Raw genomic sequence first — 21,946 nt, forward strand, 5'->3', positions numbered from 1 at the left:
AATGAAGGCTACAATGGATGGTTTCTAAAAAATTGAAAAAGCAGTTTTTGAGGCAACTGAATGTTTCTACATTGCAGGTGTCAATTGAATGTTTCTACAATACAGGAGGTGTCAACTGAATGTTTCTACAATACAGGAGGTGTCAACTGAATGTTTCTACAATACAGGAGGTGTCAACTGAATGTTTCTAAAATACAGGAGGTGTCAACTGAATGTTTCTACAATACAGGAGGTGTCAACTGAATGTTTCTACAAAACAGGGGTGTCAACTGAATGTTTCTACAATACAGGGGGTGTCAACTGAATGTTTCTACAATACAGGGGTGTCAACTGAATGTTTCTACAATACAGAAGGTGTCAATTGAATGTTTCCACAATACAGGGGTGTCAATTGAATGTTTCCACAATACAGGATGTGTCAAATGAATGTTTCTACAAAACAGGTGTCAACTGAATGTTTCCACAAGAAAGGAACTGTCAACTAAAAAACTCATGCTACTTTGCATGAGTATTCATAATGATGTAAGCTAAACCTATATAGTTATATTTGTTGAGCTCTGGTGCTGAAGTGACAACTTTGAAGCCTGTACTTGTAAATATATACAAGGACAAATGGCACTGAACCATTTCACACATCATATGATCTTCTTCAAGGAAATGGAGTAGGTCAGTCATGTACAATTGATTTACTGTTTTCTCACTCAGACCTTCACAAAACTTGAAATTAATATTTTAGTATTTCTCTTAAATACTTTTCATAAACTATGATATCATTTGTCGTACATCCATATATTAAAGATGTCAAGTTTAAAGTAGGATATTTTGGTGACAGAGTATTTAATCATATTGTCACTGTATATCCAACCACTGAGATTATACATATATGATCTGCAAACTGCATTATGTAAAATTTTCCGTATCATATATTTTGTTATTAGTGAAAATAATTGGATCTTATAAATGAAAAAATATCACTAATGAGGGAAATAAGACATAATACTAAAAAAAGAGACATGATATTCACAATAAAACCTGAGACGTTGCAGTCATAAAGAAACCAATCTTTTTACTAAAGAGCCAAACTCACAAGGCAAGAAGAAAACAGCAGAGAATGCAAAGTACAGAAACGGTCTGCTTCAATCAAAAATATCCAAAAGGAACTTTACAGAACAAAGTTGTACATGAATGTAAAGGACTTTTCTTGGACTTTTGTGAAATCTTAATGGTCATTTGAAGATTGTCCTATATGCATCCTATTGTGATTTTAGAAATCCTAAGACAATCCTATTGGTAATCCATTATAGGATTCATATTGGATATTTCACATTGATTTCTGAGTACATTTATTCCGATACACTCAATGGTTAAAAATCAGTCAATAACATAACCTAGAATGAGAAACATTTCACCATAATACAATATGAATAACCACATAAACTTTGAAAAATGATATGTTATGGAAGCCTGCTAAATTACAATAACACAAGTGTTATATAATTGATATTGTTCACCATGCTTGTGACTTAGATCTAGAAAAAACAGTAGCAGAATAGTGCTGGTATGAGATTTTCGGCAGAAATTGCAGAAATCAATAGTGCCTACAGTACAGGTACCTACTATAACGAAGGGAACGCAAAGACCTTGAAAAATCGAGCAGCTCAGCAATGAGTAGATACGGTAGTACCGCGGACAAGGAGAACAATCTGTGGGTAGTACGCAGTAACATGGAAACACACTGCAAAGTGCATCATCTGTGGAGGGACCGTGGTTTGACAATATTGCACGGTACACAACTATACCCATCATAAATGCAGTATTTGGAAAGTTTGAAAACTTTTTTCTTTTGCTGGGACTTGTATTGTAATAAGACCGAAGGGTCTTTACGAACGTAGTTAAATCTCGAGAAATACTAGAAAAGTGGTTTATACCTTAAAAGTTTAATAATGCAACAATTTGTGTCAAGAAACGCTGGATTACGTTTCATTCTAGCCCTGCGTACGATACTATGTGTTCCCGGCGGAAGACCGTATAACGCCGGGGACACACGGCATCATACGCAGGGATAATTTTATCCAGGCTACACGATATAGTCGCCTTAAACATAGATCCCAGAGAAAGTTTTTCTCAAGGGTCTGTGCCTTAAAAGTAATGATACATTTATCACGTCACAGTAACTCTGTGTGTATTTTGAAAAAAATAGTGACAACACTCTACTTACCAATACTTGCATTATCAGGAGAATTTCTCTTGAACTCGTAGGCGCGACTTTCTCCTGCAGATGGGTCTGAATGAGCAATTTCGAACAGAGAATTGTTGACCAACTTGACAACATAGACGAGCGTCAGCAACGACAGTATTAACGCATAGCCATACCACATCAAATAAACCCGGGCTCTTTTGCGTCTGTCCACGTACTGAGTCCGCAACCTGTGATCTTCGACATCTTTTTGGTGAACTGATTGAAAATGAAAAGACATTGTAGTACATTATATTGTATTGGCTAATATGTTTGCAGTCCCGTCGGCGTCAAACCGTTTCTCGATTGCGTTTTCGATCAAACGAAAGTGTATTATCACTTGCGGTGATGAAATGCAAACAACGAAACCGGTCTTCCTGTCGTTATATATACGCGTTTTGCTACGTCTCTAATGTAGTGGTTTGAATAGTAGTGTCCCACTTATGCGTACGGAGGGGGCTTATATGTTAATCCTCATTACAAACCTAGTACGATCTCCCATGTATTGAATTCATTAATTAATTATTTTTAAGTCTGGCGCCCTCGTAGGGCAACATTTCCTTTAACCTCACGCAAGACAAGAAAACACACAGAAATAAATTTGACAAATTATGATCAGTTGTTGTAATTTATACTTTTCTGAATTTACAAATCATTCAATATATATTGTAGATGAATCAAATCTGTTTAGAACTGTCTTTGATGATAATAGTAGAAGAAATTAAAAGAGACAATAGATTCAATTGATACGAGGCCAGTAAGAGACATGCGCATTGAGCGAAAGGCGGCCATTTTGGAAAATAAAAGTTTGCACAGGAAAACAGAGACAGTATTCTTGATGAATATTTCGTATTTACAGGCGAAAATGTGAAAATGGCATGCTTTACCTCGCTCAAACAAGAGTTGAAGCTACTCGAAGCGGCATTCAACGATGATGATAGCCGTTTTCGTGTAGTGACTGCTTCCGTTGACGAATTAATTTTCAGGTTCATCGGTTCAAATGGCGAAGAATTTCTCATTCATTGCAATATTACAGTAAGTCTTGTTTTAGAATTAACAATAATTCTACTTGAAAATCACGGTCTTTTATGACTTTTGTTATTTCCAGTATATTGTCCAGAGCTATCTACAAACGATGTGTGAGCTAACGTCTCTAAATGACATAACATAGATACGTCGATGGACCCATCCGTGATGGCAATCGCTTTGTTCTGTACGGTTGATTTAACGACGCAAAAATTACATCCACTGTACTTATTCTGCGTGACGAATACTAGTAATCTATGGCGTGGATTTGAGAAATAGTAGCAACTGGTTTGTTTTGTGATAGTTTTCCATATGTTTTTGAGTTTCATTCGCAAAATTTGCTCTCGATAAACATCTGTTTGTCCATGGATTATTTATTTTCACACGAAACTCAGATAAAATTCGACATCGGAAGAAGCGTCCGGTCAATCACCCCAGTGAGCCAAAATATACACCACACAGTCACATGCAGTTATCATTGTGTCACTTCCTTTGGTATTATTTCACCAGTGTTGTTACCAATCTTTTCATGATGTACACATACCCCCAAAAGCCGATTTGTTCCGTCACTGAACACATAACTGTTCTGCTCATTTACCAGATTGCAATAGGAGAGGAAACGTCTGTTATTACAATTTTAGAAAACGTCTGCTAAAAGACATCACTTACAGCACCAGTAACATCTTTTTATGAGGCTTTTGGTGATTCAACACACAACACCTTTGCAATGGCAAAAACTTAATAGATTAAGATACTCACATGCTTCCCTGCCTTCAGCATACTATTACCTACCTCTAAAACCACCTTCTGTACAAAATATACTGTGTATTTTTTAGAGGAACGTTTCTTGTTCATTTATTTGTCTACCAATTTTCCAGTGTTTGTTTTGTTACATGTATATATTTTGTCATAGGCAAAGAGCTCTTATTTCAGTTTCAGAGTTCCCTAGCTGAACTGATATTTAAATCAGTTCAACCCGTCACATAGCTACAAAATTGTAGCGCTACGGTAAGGCGGTCGGTGATTTTTGGTTTTTGCGATTTCGCTCACCAGTAGCGCTACAATGCCGATGGCTCTGTAGAGGGTAAAATACTTATGAAGACTAAACAGTAGACTGCTCTAACATTGTCATTTATGGGGTTTAGAAATTGTTCAAACACGTCGATCGTGTTCCATAAACAGTGAGCATGGGGCATCCGTGTTTCTTGGAGCCGCCATAACCGGAAGTTGGTAATTGCGGCTCCCAGAAATGTTTTCGGAACGCGATCGACGTGTTTGAACAATTTCCAAACCCCATAAACAACAATGTTAGAGCAGTCTACTGTTTAGTCTTCAGTAGTGATAAATTGGTACGACCAAATGCAGTAATTATGTAGCATTTCACATCAACACGCCTGGTCCAGTGGGATGCGCTTATTTTACCCTTTACAGGGCCATCGGCATTGTAGCGCTACTGGTGAGCGAAGTCGTAAAAACCAAAAATTACCGACCGCCTCACCGTAGCGCTACAATTTTGCAGCTAGCTGTCACATTATTGTCTGTGGCTTCTCTGCTAGGTGACTTTGCGCGGTACGTTATGAGTTCGAACCCATTTGAAAACACCGTATTTAAATCATATCATTTTCAGTAACCAATAGCTTTCAGACTTCATATGTAAGGGAATGTCACTTCAGTGAAATTCCATGCTGATTTTAATTTTCTGTTACAAAATATAGATCATATAAATACATTCTGTATTGACTGTCAGTTTAATAGTTTGATCAATTCACAAATAGTTAACATGAGTGATTTCTTCTGTACATTCTTGAACATCATAGCCCTCTGTCGATAATGTAACTATTTTTAATTTGTATGTGGAACAGGGACCTACCTTTCCATCGTCACTTTTTTTACAGCTGAAAATATGTGGAGAGATGAAGACAGCTTTTCAGGACGGTACCCCTACTACAAAAAGAATAAATTGTTGTTGTATCCCAGTACAATGTACAAAAAATGATCATGACGTGATGTAACCTACATGTAATGTCACAACAATATGTACATCTAAATGAGCTGTATGCTATGATTTTTCAAAAGCACAGCATTATTCCAGTGCTAAATTCTTAAGGCTTTTTCATGTACCAGTATAAGAAGAGGACATGTAACTTAAACAAATATGTGGTTTTTGCTTTATTGAGAAGACCTGTGAAGTAGGTAGACTTGCCCGGTTTTGATATTTGTTTTATTTTCTTTTCAGGAATCTTATCCCTCCTCAGCGCCCATGTGGTTTTCAGAATCAGAGGATCCTGTGGTTTCAACTAGTATAGAACAGTTAACAGATATTGGTGGTTCATGTCAATTGGTATGTTTACCAACCTGCAAGTCAATATTTCTGGCTATTGACCTTTGGTATATCTAAATGAATGCCACCTGTACAATACATTCAAGCAACATTATCTTGCAATACTCCATAGTCCCAAGTAAAGACTTGCAGCACTGCTATACATGAGGCCAATCCTAGACAGATCTTGTAGCATCTCTTGTGCACTACTGCATTGTTTACTAAATAACCTCAAGCATCCATGAGACAGAAAGAAAGATATACATGATTTGTAGGACAATTTTTGCAATTAACACTGAGAAAATGAAAAGTAAGATGGGACATGGGAACATAAATTGATATGCATTTGAGTGCAACCTACTGTAGTGATCAATATTGGAAGGTTGTTCCCTAGAGAACATGTTTTGAAGCCTTAAAACAAAGATGAATTACACTGTAGGTGTCTGTTTAGCTTTGTGACTACATGTATATCAGATTTACTTGTTACAGTATTCTCATGATTTTAATGCTGACACATGATATCCAGACAGTAGTTCAAAAGTCTTTTAGATTAATCACAGATATTTATTTTAACACTGCCTATAGAAAATACATATCTTGCCATGGTATGCATACTTATTTTCAATCAACCAGTCATGTTTTACGTTTATACACATCCACTACCGATCAGTTTAAGATCTTGGACTTCACGCAAATATGATATTAGCAACTCTGTGAACTTCTTCACCTGTTCCACAGAAATAATCATAATTCGACTTGCGTTACAAAAGTTTGATCATGAACAGATTTTAGCACTTTAGCTTTGACTATCATTATGTTTTATGTCATGAAAGGCTGGAATCATAGTAACATAGCCACTTACTGTACTCTTGACACAGTGTCTATGTCCATTATATCAAGTATGTTGGAAAAAAAAAAGTGGCATAATTTACCCTTTTCCTGCCAAGTTCATATTTCACCATCAGGTCAAGTTGGTTAATTAAAATTAGTGAAAACATGTCCCAATGGTGCATTTTAACAATTACGTGAAGATTTGAAGGTCAGTGATGACAGAGATACTGTAAACATGATTTTTACAGACGAAAGCTGCTATATAACATACCAAGCCAAGTGGGTGAAAATACATATAGTTTTGACTCAATACCTCTTTTTACTGACTTGGCAAATGGGGAAGTGATACTGTCTGGCAGGTAAAAGGTTAAATAAAGTACAGTAGGTGTTGAAAAGTCCATTGCTGGCTTACTAGGGATACAATGCTCTGTTGATGGTATAGCATCTACAATTAACAGATGAAACTCACATATATCAGTATGAGTGTAAACAGAGCGGAAAATATCAAAATCTTTTAGAAAATGTGATCCAAGTCAAACTCATGACCACTTTAAGGTAGAATACTCAGGCTTCATTAGGGGACGACTGCATTAACTTGCATGGTACCTGAAACCCGAGTCCTTGCCTGAGCAACTCGGGTGACAAACAGAAGACTTTTAATCCCCAAGGTGTGAATGTTCCATTGTTATGTTTATCTAATCCAGCTGGTGCCATTGTAGTGCCATTGTAGGAAAGGCAGGTCTGTGAAATTGATCCTCTAGGGAAGTAGGGTATTCCTAAGTTAATGGAGCCTTCCCGTAATGTGTACCTGTTCTCGTGTGTCTTCAATTGTGTTGTCACTTACTTGACTATTTTGTGTCACATGAGCTGCAGGCGAGTGTGAGACAATGCATTAATTTCACTTTGGAAACAGTATGTTTATCTGTATCAGTGACTATCCTACTTTGCGGCCATCTAGCATTCCATGTCACCAACGCGAACTCCGTTGGGAGTTCCACTGCCGATACTTCAACTTCTGCTACGAACGAGATATCAAACAGAAAAAAAATAGCTATATGTATCAAGTGGCCTATGTTCACCAGTTATTTGAAAAAATCGGTCATCTTTTGTGAGTCTGTCACCAACGAAATCGTGACAACGCTGTTGTCTGTCACCGTACTCTGACCTGCTTACTTTTTAGTTTTGGTCCTTATGTTACTCATCATGTCATTGGATAATATTTTGCGCGTGGAACGAAAAGCCGTTTATCATCCAATCAGAGCTCGTGTAATATAAACTGCTGAGTGTGGGACAGTTTCTGAGAGTGTGGGATCAATTTTCCCCACACCAGCGATCCCACACTCGCAGTGACCAGGAATGTGAGAATCAAAATTCCCCTTTTAATAAACTAGAATGTTTGACAGTGAGTAATGAAACAAAACCAAATGTTCCAAGTGATGATGACGGTACCATAGAATGAGTAGAGAATGATAGCGCATGTGTATTTAAAGAGTTTTGTATACTGTTACAGCGAGGGCACGACTTATCGGAACACCAAATTAGGTAATTACCCAGCAACTTAGCTGAGCACTTTGCAATTTGACCTGGCATTTACCTAAACAAGAGTCTGTTTTATTGTCTGAAGACTGATAAGATATCCACCAAACTCAGCAGGCAGCTCCCACTGAGTAAACTGATATGCCTACACAGGAACAACCCATTTTCAACTGGCATCTAGTTCATGGGAAAATTGTGAAAAGGGAGAATAAATATAATGATGTAACACAATCTATTGTACTAATTTTGTGTCCTGGGCCTGAACCTGACAGGTTTTGCCTCTGTATGTTATTTGGAATTGAAAAATCGCAGCATCCCTTGTAAATCTAGAGTTACAAAACTTGTCAAATTTACCACCTTCCATGAGCCCACCACTGACGTTGATGGAAGTCCATTTTTATCATATGATTGGATGGTTGCTCTGACAGTCAGTCTTTCTTCAATGTATGTAATTGTGATTAAAAAAGTGGTAATAACATGCATATATACAAAAACAGGACACAAAATGACAGCGGCAAATCATGTTTTACACTTTACAACATTTTATTCCGGCCCTTCAAAACTCTCCCATCAACTACATGCAGCTGCCAGTCAAAAATGTTTTTTCCAGAGTAGGCATATCAGTTTACTCAGTGGAGGAGCTGCCTGCTGAGTTTGGTGGATATCTTATCAGTCTTCAGACCATAAAACAGACTCTTGTTTAGGTAAATGTCAGGTCAAATAGCAAAGTACTCAGCCAAGTTGCTGGGTAATTACCTAATTTGGTGTTCCGATAACTCGTGCGCCAAGTGTAATAGCCTGGCCTCATACATACATGTATGTTAATAGAGTGTCAAATCCCAGAAGCCAGTATACACTGTATAAGATAGCAGATGTTTACATGCATGCACCTGTATTAAGGAAAGAGTCTACTTCATATCCAAATTACAGTACATTTACCAATGATTTTGACGATGAGATACAGCTGGATATTGATACACTACCTAATTAGGTTTGTCAGTTTGCTCTAGAATTTACCCTTTTAGTGGTCAACTTTTATAACTTTGCGCCAACATCGGACGGACTAAAACAGCAGGTGACGCAGCAAGATGTCTGTAAACTAATTTACTATGTAGTATGTTTATATCTTTACAGCAGCTATCAGTTTCAATGGTGACACACACAGAGACTGGTTGCCAAGTCTTACAAGCAGTTCAAATTCATGGAGAGGTGGTAAAAGAACTACGTTACTGCAAATTTAGACTCAGAGGACAATGTTCTTTGTAGTTGAATATCAATAAAGTTCATGACTTCAAACAAAATCTAAAACTAACAAGACAAATCGATCTGAAAGAATCAGAACGTTTGAGTAGCGATAGCAATGTCTGGAAGTCAGGGCTTTGAGTCAGCAACCAGTCTCTGTGTGTGTCACCATTGAAACTGATAGCTGCTGTAAAGATATAAACATACTAAATAGTAAATTAGTTTACAGACATCTTGCTGCGTCACCTGCTGTTTTAGTCTGTCTGATGTTGGCGCAAAGTTGTAAAAGTTGACCACTAAAAGGGTAAATACAAGAGCAAACTGACAAACCTAATTAGGTAGTGTATCAATATCCAGCTGTACCTCATCGTCAAAATCATTGGTAAATGTACTGTAAAATAGAAGCATTCACAGAGTTTGTTATGGCTTGTGTGCATCCACTTTCATAAGTCCCTCATTAGATGTTCTGTATTCAGTCATTTGGGCCATTTTTATTGTTACATGTACAAACCCCTGTGAGAATGCATAGTCTTTGGTTAAATGAGTATTGAGTGGTCAAAACACTGGTAAGCTGTAAAGTGCTTGAGAACATGAAAATAATTTAGCGTTGTCATGATTATTATGCATAATCATACAGTAGGTATGGTCATACATGTATAGGATCTATCATCATCCGACATTTTCCCTTCCCTATTTCATTCTTGAAAGTACCGTATTTCCTTCTCTAGAGCTCTGCACTCCAACGACAATGCCAAGGCACATACAGTAATTGTCATTGATAGAGTTCAACGTTCAAGATCTACTGTCTTTCAACTCATAACCAACAAACCATAATATACACGATATTTTTGCTTTGGAATTGTATGCAATGATTTTTGTGATATTGATGTGATATATGCTATTGTATTTTGTCCAACCAGCTTCTCAAAATGACCAAACATTTAGTGACGAACCTATGCAATTTCCACAATGTGCCTGTGCCAGCTGGTCTTAGTAAACTAGATGAAGCTCTTCCTCAAAGGGTAAGTCACTCTTTAAGAAAATTTGGCACTTGTCAGTAATTTTAGTATTGAGATATTCTTTTCATAGTTACAAGCTTCTGTACACATAGAGATTCATGTCAGAGGTCATTTAAATGTGTCTTCACGTGTCGTACCAGAGGTGATTACTATCAGCTTAGTGCAAATCTATACTTCATGTCACATTAACATGCATTAGCTGAGTGGCCTTTTCTGGTGTACATGTAGTTTTCCTGTCCTGAGCTATTTCTCAGATGTGCCTCAGCTGATATTTTTCAAAACTCATGAATATATGCAGACACAGCTTTTATGAAATGTCAACCTCTGTACGTATCATGGTAGATTGCAACACCATAATAGCCATGTACATGTTATGCAAGTAATATTTGGTACTGTAGGCAGCGACCAGATGAACGGTGATTAAAGGTTAATAATATGTTCAAAGTCGTCTCCCATCATCCCAGTCAAGTTTCTCCTGTACTGTAGTGTAGCACTCTCAGACAACATTGTTGTGTCTTTAGGTCTTTGTTGTTTTTTACTATCTTTACTCAAAAGTTCAAGTACTGAGCCAAATGTACCTTCATGTGCATCCTAATTCCATATTCCAGTACTTCATTTCTAAATTTATTCGGTTTTCACCCGGTCACTTTGTGGAGGGAGTGTAGTTTTCAACAAAACATAAACAATGTGAAAATTTTGCTAATCAACATGACCAGAAACAGATTACCTCATTGTCAGCATGTATAGGTAAAGATTAGAATGCAAAATGCACAGTGTGTTCACTAGTCTGGCAATCTACTCACACTAAAGGTAACATGGATATGCATAGTGCTAGATACTCTGTGCCCTTGGGTGTCTATGGACTTCTTTGCACACCTGATGTTCAGTAAAACAAAGCCCATGTTGTATTCTCAGTGCAGGTTACCATAAATACCATAATTCTACCTGTTTCACTATGAGCATAATACCAAGTACCTATGATCATGTGTCTATGGCAGTGTTGGTCCCTATACATGTACCTAGTGTAGAGGATGGGACCTTCATTACATACAATTTCTCACAGATGTTTTATCAAAATCACAAATAAATTTATGTTGAGAATGGTACTTTTGATTTTCAACAATATTGGAAATTGTAGATGCACTCTTATTTAAACTAAATAACAATGTCTACAAACACACATGAAAAACATTGAATAATAATGCGTTATCAATTTAGTGACAAAATGAACACCTTGTCACTCATTCTGACCTTTGACATATTTTTTTAATGTACATGCACAAGTAATCAAAACAAAAGTTGTAGTACCAGTCACTGGTACTACAACACCTCAGCAAAAACACTGAGTGTTTTTGCTGAGGTTTGGGGCTTGCTAAGGTTTGATGTAGGAACCAGTACCATTTCTATTGATGCAATATGCGGATCCCAGTAACATGATCGGGGAACTCTGTTAAAATTTATTGGGATACCCACTTAAACATGAAAACTGAGTACATATGATTTGCTTGGATAAACTATCCCAGATCATGTATGCAGAGTTCAAGGAGTAAAGTAAATGTAGGAGTATATGTACAGTGTATAATACATGTACCTGTACTGAATGGTCATGAAAATGTTTCAAGGGAAGACCTTGAGGTACAGAACTTTAGTTGTATGTGATTTCTTTGTTACAGAGTGTATGTGAAGATATTGAAATGGAGTTAGATGAAGACGAGGAAGAAGAGGAGGAAGAACAACAAGACATGGAAGATTGTTTGGATCATTATGAAATGGAAGAAGAACCTAGGTATACCATCACACTCTGTCCTGTCTTTGTTGATATAACCCTTTCCCTGCCAGACAGTAACACTTCCCAATCAGCCAACTCAGTGAAAAGCCGTGTTGAGCCAAAACCATTCCTATTTCCAACCATTTGGCTTGGTATGTTCCAACAGTTGCAGTCTATAAAGATCATGTTTACAGTATCTGTGATTTTAGGGGCCTTTAAATGTTCAATTTTTTAGCTACTATAGACTATAGTCTATAGAAGCTATTGGGATGGGTATCCGTCCGGCGTTCGTCGTCAGTCTGTATGTATGTATGTATGTATGTAGTATGTATGTATGTATGTATGTATGTATGTATGAATGTCCGTTTGTGAGGCGTCCGTCCACTCAAATATCTTGAGAACCGCAGTACTTACTGATTTGATATTTGTTGTGTAGATGAAAAATATGATTTTGAGAAACTAATTTTTTAATTTTTTGATATTGTTGAAAATAGGCAAATTAATGCCAAAAAAGGTGTTTTTGGTAAAAAATCTTCTTCTTCATAACCGCTGGTCAGACAGCTTTGTTATTTGGTATACAGGTCCCTAGGGATAACCCAACTTAGATTTGTTCAAATTGTGATGAAATATGCAAATGTGTATTTTTAAGGAATTTTTTTGTCATTTTTGGTCAAAATTTGACTTACATTGTATGTAATTCTTGTACTGTATAAACCCTATCAATTCACCCAGAAAAAAATAATTAATAAGATTTTAAATAATTGAATTAATTAGGAAATCATCAAAGCCAAAATAATTTTAGTGTTGAATTATCAGAAAGTTCAACTTTTTTGACAGTTCATAGTGAAATGCTTACCATCTTGGAGGATTAAAACATGTAAAGGCAACTTTCCTGAATCCCAACTTTGATATTCTGAACCACTATTTATGTTATCTAAAAGAAATTGCTCATAATAGTTTGTCATAATAGGGTGGTCAAATAAATAGAGATAGAGAAAGTTCTAATTTCCATTTATGGTTGACTTGGTAAGGATAAATAAGATTACTTTTTGAGGAAAAAAATAGAGTGGTCAATTAAAAGAGTGGTCAAAGTGATATGGTTTTTATGGTAAAGCTTGGCTGTAAGATTCCTCATGTGCTATTTATAGCAATTATGCAATCAGTGTAAACAGTGCAATGAAAGTGTAACATGATTCCTTATAATGCTTTTGATAACCTTGAACTTCTTAAGTTTCAAACATTTGTCTTCAGTGTGCTTTCTCTGAGTACCTACAGTCTCAACTTATTCAACAGAACTTACTGGTTTACAAGTCCCTAGGATGACCTTAGTGAGATAATTTCATACAGTCAGGAATACTTAATTTTGTATCCATGTCTATAGTAGCTTCAGGGACATTGGCCCTATGTTTGTTAAAATGCACTGAATGGGACATATTGTGCTTCAGTAGTTTTAAGAATTTGGCCTGATGGGGAAATATGATCTTAGTAGGAAAGGGTTATAAAGAAATCTATCATTTGTTATTTTTGTACACCCTGAAGCAGGAGTTACATGTACTTTGGAGACATGCCAGAACCAGTTTCAAATATTTTTCACAGGATGACATTTTCACATTATTCATGGCAGTAAATGATGAAATGCAAGCAGACAAGATTTTCAGTTAGCTATTATGTTATAATGATTTATCTGTAAAAATATCATTTAAATATTCCATAATGATCTTCTTACTAGCTGGTTATCTTTCATGATACAAATCAATATTACTGTCAATCAGCTACTTTGTATCTGTTCCTTTAGTGGCAATATTACTGTCAATCAGCTACTTTGTATCTGTTCCTTTAGTGGCAATATTACTGTCAATCAGCTACTTTGTATCTGTTCCTTTAGTGGCAATATTACTGTCAATCAGCTACTTTGTATCTGTATCTGTTCCTTTAGTGGCAATATTACTGTCAATCAGCTACTTTGTATCTGTTCCTTTAGTGGCAATATTACTGTCAATCAGCTACTTTGTATCTGTTCCTTTAGTGGCAATATTACTGTCAATCAGCTACTTTGTATCTGTTCCTTTAGTGGCTATAACCATACAGTGCTCTTTCATTGGTGAACCAAAACTGCTTGAACAAAATCCACCATTGGATTAGTCATAAATACACACATCTTATTCTTGTTAAGTGACCAAGTACGTTTACATGTCTAATGATCTTGCTTAGTCTTTAACACTGGTTTTACAGAGGTTCTCAACCTTGCAATCAACTGACAGTATGTTTGGGTGTAGTTTGCTCATGTATGTATACTGATTTCTGTTTGCCTTGAGTAAGGTACACATTGCAAGTTCAAACTAACCAAATACTAACCAATAATGTCAAGTACTGCAGATACACAGATATTGTGTGTATGAAAACATTTTGTTTCTTTACATTATCACTTTTTGACTTACGATTTTAAAAGACTTTTGTCAATTGTTATACTTTGTCCTTTTCATCTTTCCTGCCACAGCAATTCATCCGCAGAGTCCAAAGATGAAGATATCGACAGTCGCAATATGGAAATTTTGGAAAGGATAAAAATGAATCAGAGGAAGGATTATTTAAAGGTAAATGAGTTTCTCTTGCCACACAGTAAATATTTGTCATAAAAGTTAGTTTTTTCGTCTAATAATGTAATTATTAACATTAAAGATGGCTCAATGAAATGTGTAATGAATAGCAGTCATTAAAGTAAATTTCTACATATTACATACATGTATATTGAGGTACTATAGAATATTGTTTTCAAAGAAACAATGAAAATACAAATGAAATTATTTCTCAGATTTGTTAAAAAAACCAAGAAAGGCAGCTTGCAAAGGTTTTCCCCTTGTGCCAAAGGTGCAGTAATAAACACCTATTACCTGGTCGTGAGGGCTATAGCGCCTGTTTTATTACCCCGAGGGGCCTTGCGTTACCAATAACACATCGCTATTCCCCCGAGGCCATAGGCCGAAGGGTATATCGATGTGTTTTTGGTAACACGTGGTCACGAGGGGTAATAAACAAGCACTATAGCCTGAATAAAGACCAGGTTATAGGTGTTTTATTACACACCACATGCTCATGTTGTAGTATTATGTTATAGTTTTTAACGTGTTTTGATATTTTGTACCGCAACTATCCATTGTGACAAGTTTACTTGACAATATTTCCACAGCGGTTATAGTAGTACATGGTACCACTTTCTTCCAAAAAATATTCTAAGCATACCTAGCAACATCCTTAGTTCCAGAGACCAGCACTTGAATCTTTTTCGGCTGACTCATCGAGCTGTTCAAGTTCCTACGCTGTTGGAATGGAAAATCTCTCTGTTTAGAGAGAGGCTTGTCGCTTATCCCGGGCGCACATCACGTTCTAGTCACTCGCCATTGTTTCAAAGCTGCAGACGACACTACGGTCACGTGACCGAGCACTTTTCCAAATTTGGTCAAAACTATTTTCTTTGGAAAATAGTTTTTCAAAAAATACCCTCTGATGTCACTTTTGTCGATTCAGTGGGGACTAGATGTATCTATTTTCTTGTCACGTGATGTATTCTGGCGAATTGTGACACAGAATGAGTATGTAGCATGTTATAAGGAGCAGTATCATCACTTTGTTACTTTGTATTTGGGTTAGTACTTGTACTGTTAGTCCGTCTGTCCATCAACAGGTGGGTTATACATGTATTCATTGACCTTATATCTGAGTTACACATGTATTCATTGAGTTGATATCTCAGAAACTACCAAAACCAGATGTCACTGGTAAATGTTTGGATGATTTGCCAGTATATGGAATGACTAGAGTTGTGTTGATTTGCTTGCATGTACCTAATCAGACATGTTATTCTGTGAAACTTCTTGCCTAATAGCTTTCAAGTTAGCATAATGAGTTCAATATATATCTTTTATTTGTAAATCACTATACATGAAAACATCACTATATGTGATTTGTTGGTACTATTCACTGATTCATTGAAATTACTGACTGTGAATTTTTGAATGTCTTATAGAATCAAACAATTTTTGTGACAACAAAAACAAGAAAATCCTGCTGATCCTCAGCAGGTGTTGATCTTGACTACACACAATCACACATCAGCCTTTTTTTTTTTTAATACTGGAAAGAATTGTAGGTAAATTAGAAAATATTGAAATGGACTACACACTGTACAAATGTCAATGTATACAGAGTAACATATACCGGTACCCCTCTTCATAGATCTGAATACTGAACTCATCGCTATGTATCATGTCAGAATTACTGCTACATTAAAACACTGCTGTTCTGTGGATTCCAAATCGACAGGAGGACCTTGTCAATCCCAAAACAAAGGTCGCATCTGTCATCCTATTTGTGAGACCACAAATTTGTAGATTTTTGGGGCCTTACAGTTTTCTGTGGAAAATCAGAGTGGAATTTTATTGGCTCTTTGATTATTTAGTTGGTTGTCTACTATTCTCCACCATGGATATAACTCTACAATTATTCAGTTTTGAAATGCTTTTCAGGGTGCTGTGTCAGGATCAGTACAAGCGACAGATCGTTTAATGAAAGAGTTACGAGATGTCTACAGGTCTGACAGTTTCAAGAAAGGCGTTTATACAGTGGATCTGGTAAATGATAGCTTATATGACTGGAATGTCAAATTAAAGATGTAAGTTCAAAATCTTTTTGCATTCTTCTGAAGTCTCCACAAGTTAGTTGCCCATCCAAACTATTAGTTTATTGTTCTTTCACTTGTACATGTATACATGGAATGCATAACTTGAGAAAGGTGGTGGACTTCCACGGTAATGCAATGAAGATTTCTCTCTATGATGCATCTACATGTATATACTGAAATGAGCCATTGTTAACAGTCATTATCCCTTGAAATCTATAAATGACAGTCTATACAACACCTGACATCAGAAATAATTTTGTGATCGTATATCAGTGATGGTGAAATTTTCATGCTGCATATCCTTGTGTAAAGCTCCCTTACAAACTTTCTATAATACCAAACTTGACAGTGAAAGCCAGCTGAGAGCAAACAGTGGTATTGTTCTGTTATCACACTGGAGTAATTGCTTTGAGAACTTGTTCCTAAGTTTGCCACAGTAGTGGCACTGATCGAGGGACTGTATACTGACCCATAATAAAACACACGCCAGGTAGTATACTGTCTGGTAAACTTTAGATACAGGCAATTGTAGAACATTGCTGTACTGTCCCATGTCACATTATATAGCAGCTGAGTCAGAGTCAAGCTGTACTCTTGTCTGTGCCTTTGCATTTCTTGAACTTTATTTGCCCGACAAAGTTAAAAGTTGAAATGAGACCTAATTATTTTACCAATGGTCAAATATTTTGAACCATTTAGTTTCTTATCCTCCAGAATAAGCACACACATACACCTGTGAGCATGCTCAGTAGAGTGAGCAAACCATGTCAGCAGCTTTACTCAGCGCATGCTCAAACCTCAACTCCTGGGTAGATTGTATGAGAGTTAGTCTGGATTTTCAATTGTTCCAAAACTGTTGCTCTGTTTGTAACTTGAATGATATTGCTTTCTCTGTAGTGTTGATCCGGACAGTGCATTATCAAGTGATTTAAATACACTGAAAGAGAAAGAAGGCAAAGATCATATCTTGCTCAACATGACCTTCAGAGTAAGTGAATCAGTCAGTTGTTTCAATTTCTAATTTGTTCTCAAATATCTGTGTCTTTGCTTGTTTTGTGACAATATTGATACCATTCAGTATCACTGTTTCAATTATGATGTTCGAGTTTGTACCATATTTCAGTCATTTTTAGTAGTTCTTGTTGGCTGTGTATTTCCATGAGGAAATAACCACTAATTTCATGTTCAAACATGGATCAATACAGAAATCTACAAGGATGTGTGAAGCGCCCTCAGTGTCTATTAGCAGAACACTCTTCTATTCCTACAAATTCGCTACAGTGTGGACTTTTATATATGCTTCTTACACCAGCTGAACAAGGCTATAAACTAATTTATTCTTGTATTTTAGGAAAATTTTCCCTATGAACCACCGTTTGTACGTGTAGTTTTTCCTGTGGTTACTGGTGGCTATGTACTGGGTGGTGGAGCTATCTGTATGGAACTACTTACAAAACAAGGCTGGAGTAGTGCCTACACGATAGAAGCAGTGATCATGCAAATTTCAGCTACATTAGTTAAAGGCAAAGCTAGAATACAATTTGGGGCACCAAAGGTAGGTTTTCAAAAAGAAGTATGTCAGCATGTATTTAAAATGCAATATTTAAAAGTGAACAATTGATAAACATCAGAAAGACTATCATTTAAGGAGCAATGTCAATGACATTGATCTCCATTCTATGTTAAGTATTGTTTGTATACAGTTGTTTACATCCAATACCAAGACATTCAACATTTACTTTTATTTAAGGTTTAAATTTCCACTATGATGAAAATTTAGAATTGGCATGTGCAACGGCTCAGAATGCTGTAACACATAGTTAAGCCCTGCTATCTTATTTGCATATCAAAAGGTTGCAGACGACAGAACCATAGGAGGGAACATGGTAGACTTTAAAAGGAGAAAGGAAAGATAGTATGATAAATTTAGCAAACCAACTGATGATATCTTTTACTGGAGTTTCAGTTACTGATATATTATCTATTGACTGACATAGTGTTACAAAACAACACCTTGAATATTTGTAGAGGTGTTACATCAAATGCTCATCCACAGATGTCTGTCTAGTACATGTACATAGAATCAACCATATACCATTTTTGGATTAGTAACACATCTATGTATATTAATATTGGGATTCCTTCTTTTGTTTTACTTTGTCTTTCCAGAGTCAGTATAGTTTAGCTAGAGCACAACAGTCATTTAAATCCTTAGTACAGATTCATGAAAAAAATGGTAGGTATTTCTTGGTTGCAGACTTCATAAATATTACCTCAAAAAGTTGTGTCATTTGTGTAAAAAAACGATGCAACACAGCACACATATATGTATTCTTATCAAGTTTTTGCAGTATGATAGCAACAGCCACCACTGAGGCATTTTCTAACCATTTTCTAATTATTCAGACATACTTCACTAACTTCATTTCAGCATGACTCAAGGACAATGTACAATGACAGAGAATATGTGCACATTATCTTGCTTTTACAAACATTTCAATACAGCTGTCACTTGCCCATGTTGTTGTGTGGGTTCAATGTCAAGGGTGATTACCAAGACATACATTGTTCAAACTTATCTGAAGTGTAAAGTGTCACAGCGTACTGAAATTTTCAAATTTTGTTACATGATCCACTGAACCTTTTTTGTCGCATATCCAGAAACAATACTCAGACATGTTGGACTCTTGCTCCTGTTGTGTTAAATTTAGCACTTAGCAATGTACTGTGGCATATACTTGTCTATTTGTTTTCACAATGTAATGGAATATGGCATCCATGATGCTGTAAGGTTTTACTACATGTATGTCAAGAAATTTACTTTAACATACCTGAGCTAATTTGACTTCACGCTAAAATAAATTATTGTAGAATACAGGTGTACATGGCATCATGTCATGGTTTGATTGAATGTGATAAGTTTACATAAATTTTGATGTGATCTTTTCATGTCCAAAGCTGTCTTTAATGAGTATTATTAATATCCTTCAAACTTTGCAAAAGTCTGCTTATAAGGACAAAGTACAATAGTATACACATGTACATCAATTTGTATTTTGCTACTAATCAACCGTCATGCAGCTGATTGTTACACAAGTTTTATGTCTGTGGAATCATAACACACCCATTTTACTCAAACTTTAAAATAATGACTGTGTCATAATATGAATATACACAATATACACACCAATTAAGTTTTAGAAACCAATCCATTACACTAGTCAGATGATCATTTTGTCACATATTGGTTACACCTGGGGCGGTGATACTGACAGCCTTATATGATTTTGTTTTTCTATTTTTTCTCTAAGTGTCCAACTTTGTGAGACATTGTAAAATAAATTTTACAAACAATGTTTTGACTTTTTCTTTATTTTATTAACTGTCATGTTTACTATGCAGGTTTACAAGAAATTGAAGGTTAAGAATGTTTTTCATTGTAAACATGAAATAGTATGTTTTATCCAGGCCACTGAGACACACACGTGTCATATCAGTTGTACAGTGATGACTCTCCATGTACCCTGTTCACATTGACAGAGCTGACAAAGATTCTGTATTTATCTATCTATTTATCTATTCATTCACAGGTTGGTTTACACCCCCAAAGGAAGATGGATAGACAAGATATGGGTTATGTCTTTTCCTTGCTATGTAATGTACAACTCTCTAGTTAGATATTTTTGGTTTTTTAGTTGGTCATTTCGTTTTAGATAGCATAGTGTAGATAGGCAGCATTATTTTGGTGTTGGAATTATTTTTTGTTTAATTCAGGACAGGTAGTTTATCCTGATCTTCCATAGGCTTTTTGTCAGCTAAATCCATGGTAAAGCTTTTTGTCAGCTAAATCCATGGTAAAGCTTTTTGTCAGCTAAATCCATGGTAAAGCTTAGAGAAAAGAAAAGTATGTCATAGTATTTAGTACAATGAAAGCTGACAACTGAAAACAGTAGCGTGTAATCTTAGAAACTTAGAAAAGAGTGTTTTACACAATCTCAATTTACATATTAAGAGTTTGTGCATTGAACTTTTTTCACCTTGTACTATGTGGAGAAAGTCTTGACAGAGAACAGAGATGTTAAAAGACTCTTGTTACTAACAATATCTGACAAAGAGATTGAGATTTTCTTGTCAAATGTTTCCTATTACTATTGCTCATACAAGATGAATATGTAACCATTTTGTGTGAGTGTGAAACAATGTATATGAAACAAAACAGTAAACTGCTACGTGCTGCCACTGTTTACCATTCATTGTTCTTTTAAGAGTTTGTTTTTGTTTTGTTTTTTTGTTGTTTTGATGCATAGTAGAACAAGGCAATGCTAAAGGGTTGCCCTGATTTGGGTGGCAGAATATTGCTGAAGAATCAGTTTATTTTGAAAATAGCAACCCAGATAATATTGATAAGAAGTCTTGGTAATCAATATTGAATCGTCAATTCCTTTGCATTGTATTTTCCAAGGAAACCAAGACAAAGCTGGTTGTTGTAGTTATTAACAGATTTCAAAGAAAACTGAGAAATGACAAGGATAGGCTTATGGTTAGGCCAGGTTTTTGTCATGACATAACTTTTATTTACTTTCAAGACATTCGTCAAGTTCACCCAAGTATCATGGAATAAAGAATAAACTTATTGTGGTCTTAACCTTGGTGTTGTTTTTGTAAGGTGTTTCGATGTCAACTCAGTGTGAAAAAACAGCAGTCCCAACTCGATTCAGTTTCATGCATTTTTATTAAAGGAACGTAAAAATATTTCAATTTTCAATGTGGTAACAAAGTTCAAAGAGTTATTACTTACTGAAAAGATCCAAGTATGGTGGTGTCATGTGTACTTGCTACTGTGTTCTCAATCACTCATACTTTTGCTACAATGTTGCCAGTTACACAACGTTTTGCTACTCTGTGTGCTGTCACATAAAAGAATGCTTCCATTTTTGCTGTCACAAATGTTTGCTACCATGTAGGCTGTCATACATCCTGATCCTACTGTGTTGGATGTCACACACAATTTCGCTGCATTTTGTGTCACGCAAACATTTGCTATCATGTTGGCTGTTACACAAGCTTTCTACTGTGTTGGTTGTCACACACTGTTGCCACTGTGTTGGCTTTCACACAAACTGTTGCTACTGTGTTTGCTGTCGCACAAACTTGCCACTGTGTTGACTGTCATACAGACTTGCTTCTGTTTTGGCTGTCACACAAACCTGCTACTTTATTGGTTGTCACACAAACTTGCTACTGATTTGGTTGTCACACAAACTGTTGCTACCATGTTGGTTGTCACACA

At 36.1% G+C, this 21,946-nt stretch overlaps 2 protein-coding genes across 4 annotated transcripts in view; one reads left to right on the forward strand and one right to left on the reverse strand.

The window, feature by feature from the left end:
• LOC139122100 (sodium/potassium/calcium exchanger 5-like) overlaps window positions 1–2,735 on the reverse strand; it is a 33,667-nt gene extending 30,932 nt beyond the window's left edge. For 2 of the 3 annotated variants that reach the window (XM_070687489.1, XM_070687487.1), the window contains exon 1: window positions 2,219–2,703. In XM_070687489.1, the coding sequence (XP_070543590.1) occupies window positions 2,219–2,477 (259 nt within the window). In that variant the 5' untranslated portion in view covers window positions 2,478–2,703. The other variant, XM_070687488.1, reaches the window with a different exon arrangement.
• Window positions 2,736–3,011: 276 nt separating this feature from the next.
• Window positions 3,012–21,301, forward strand: LOC139122102 (ubiquitin-conjugating enzyme E2 Q2-like). The gene is made up of 10 exons (XM_070687492.1): window positions 3,012–3,271; window positions 5,499–5,603; window positions 10,112–10,213; window positions 11,884–11,996; window positions 14,476–14,572; window positions 16,502–16,647; window positions 17,554–17,644; window positions 18,008–18,211; window positions 18,826–18,892; window positions 20,247–21,301. Exons 1-10 carry the CDS (start codon window positions 3,110–3,112, stop codon window positions 20,276–20,278), a joined length of 1,119 nt encoding a protein of 372 aa, XP_070543593.1. The 5' UTR covers window positions 3,012–3,109; the 3' UTR covers window positions 20,279–21,301.
• Window positions 21,302–21,946: the final 645 nt, after the last annotated feature.

The sequence above is a fragment of the Ptychodera flava genome, chromosome 21 (genome assembly GCF_041260155.1).
Source record: "Ptychodera flava strain L36383 chromosome 21, AS_Pfla_20210202, whole genome shotgun sequence".
NCBI lineage: Eukaryota > Metazoa > Hemichordata > Enteropneusta > Ptychoderidae > Ptychodera > Ptychodera flava.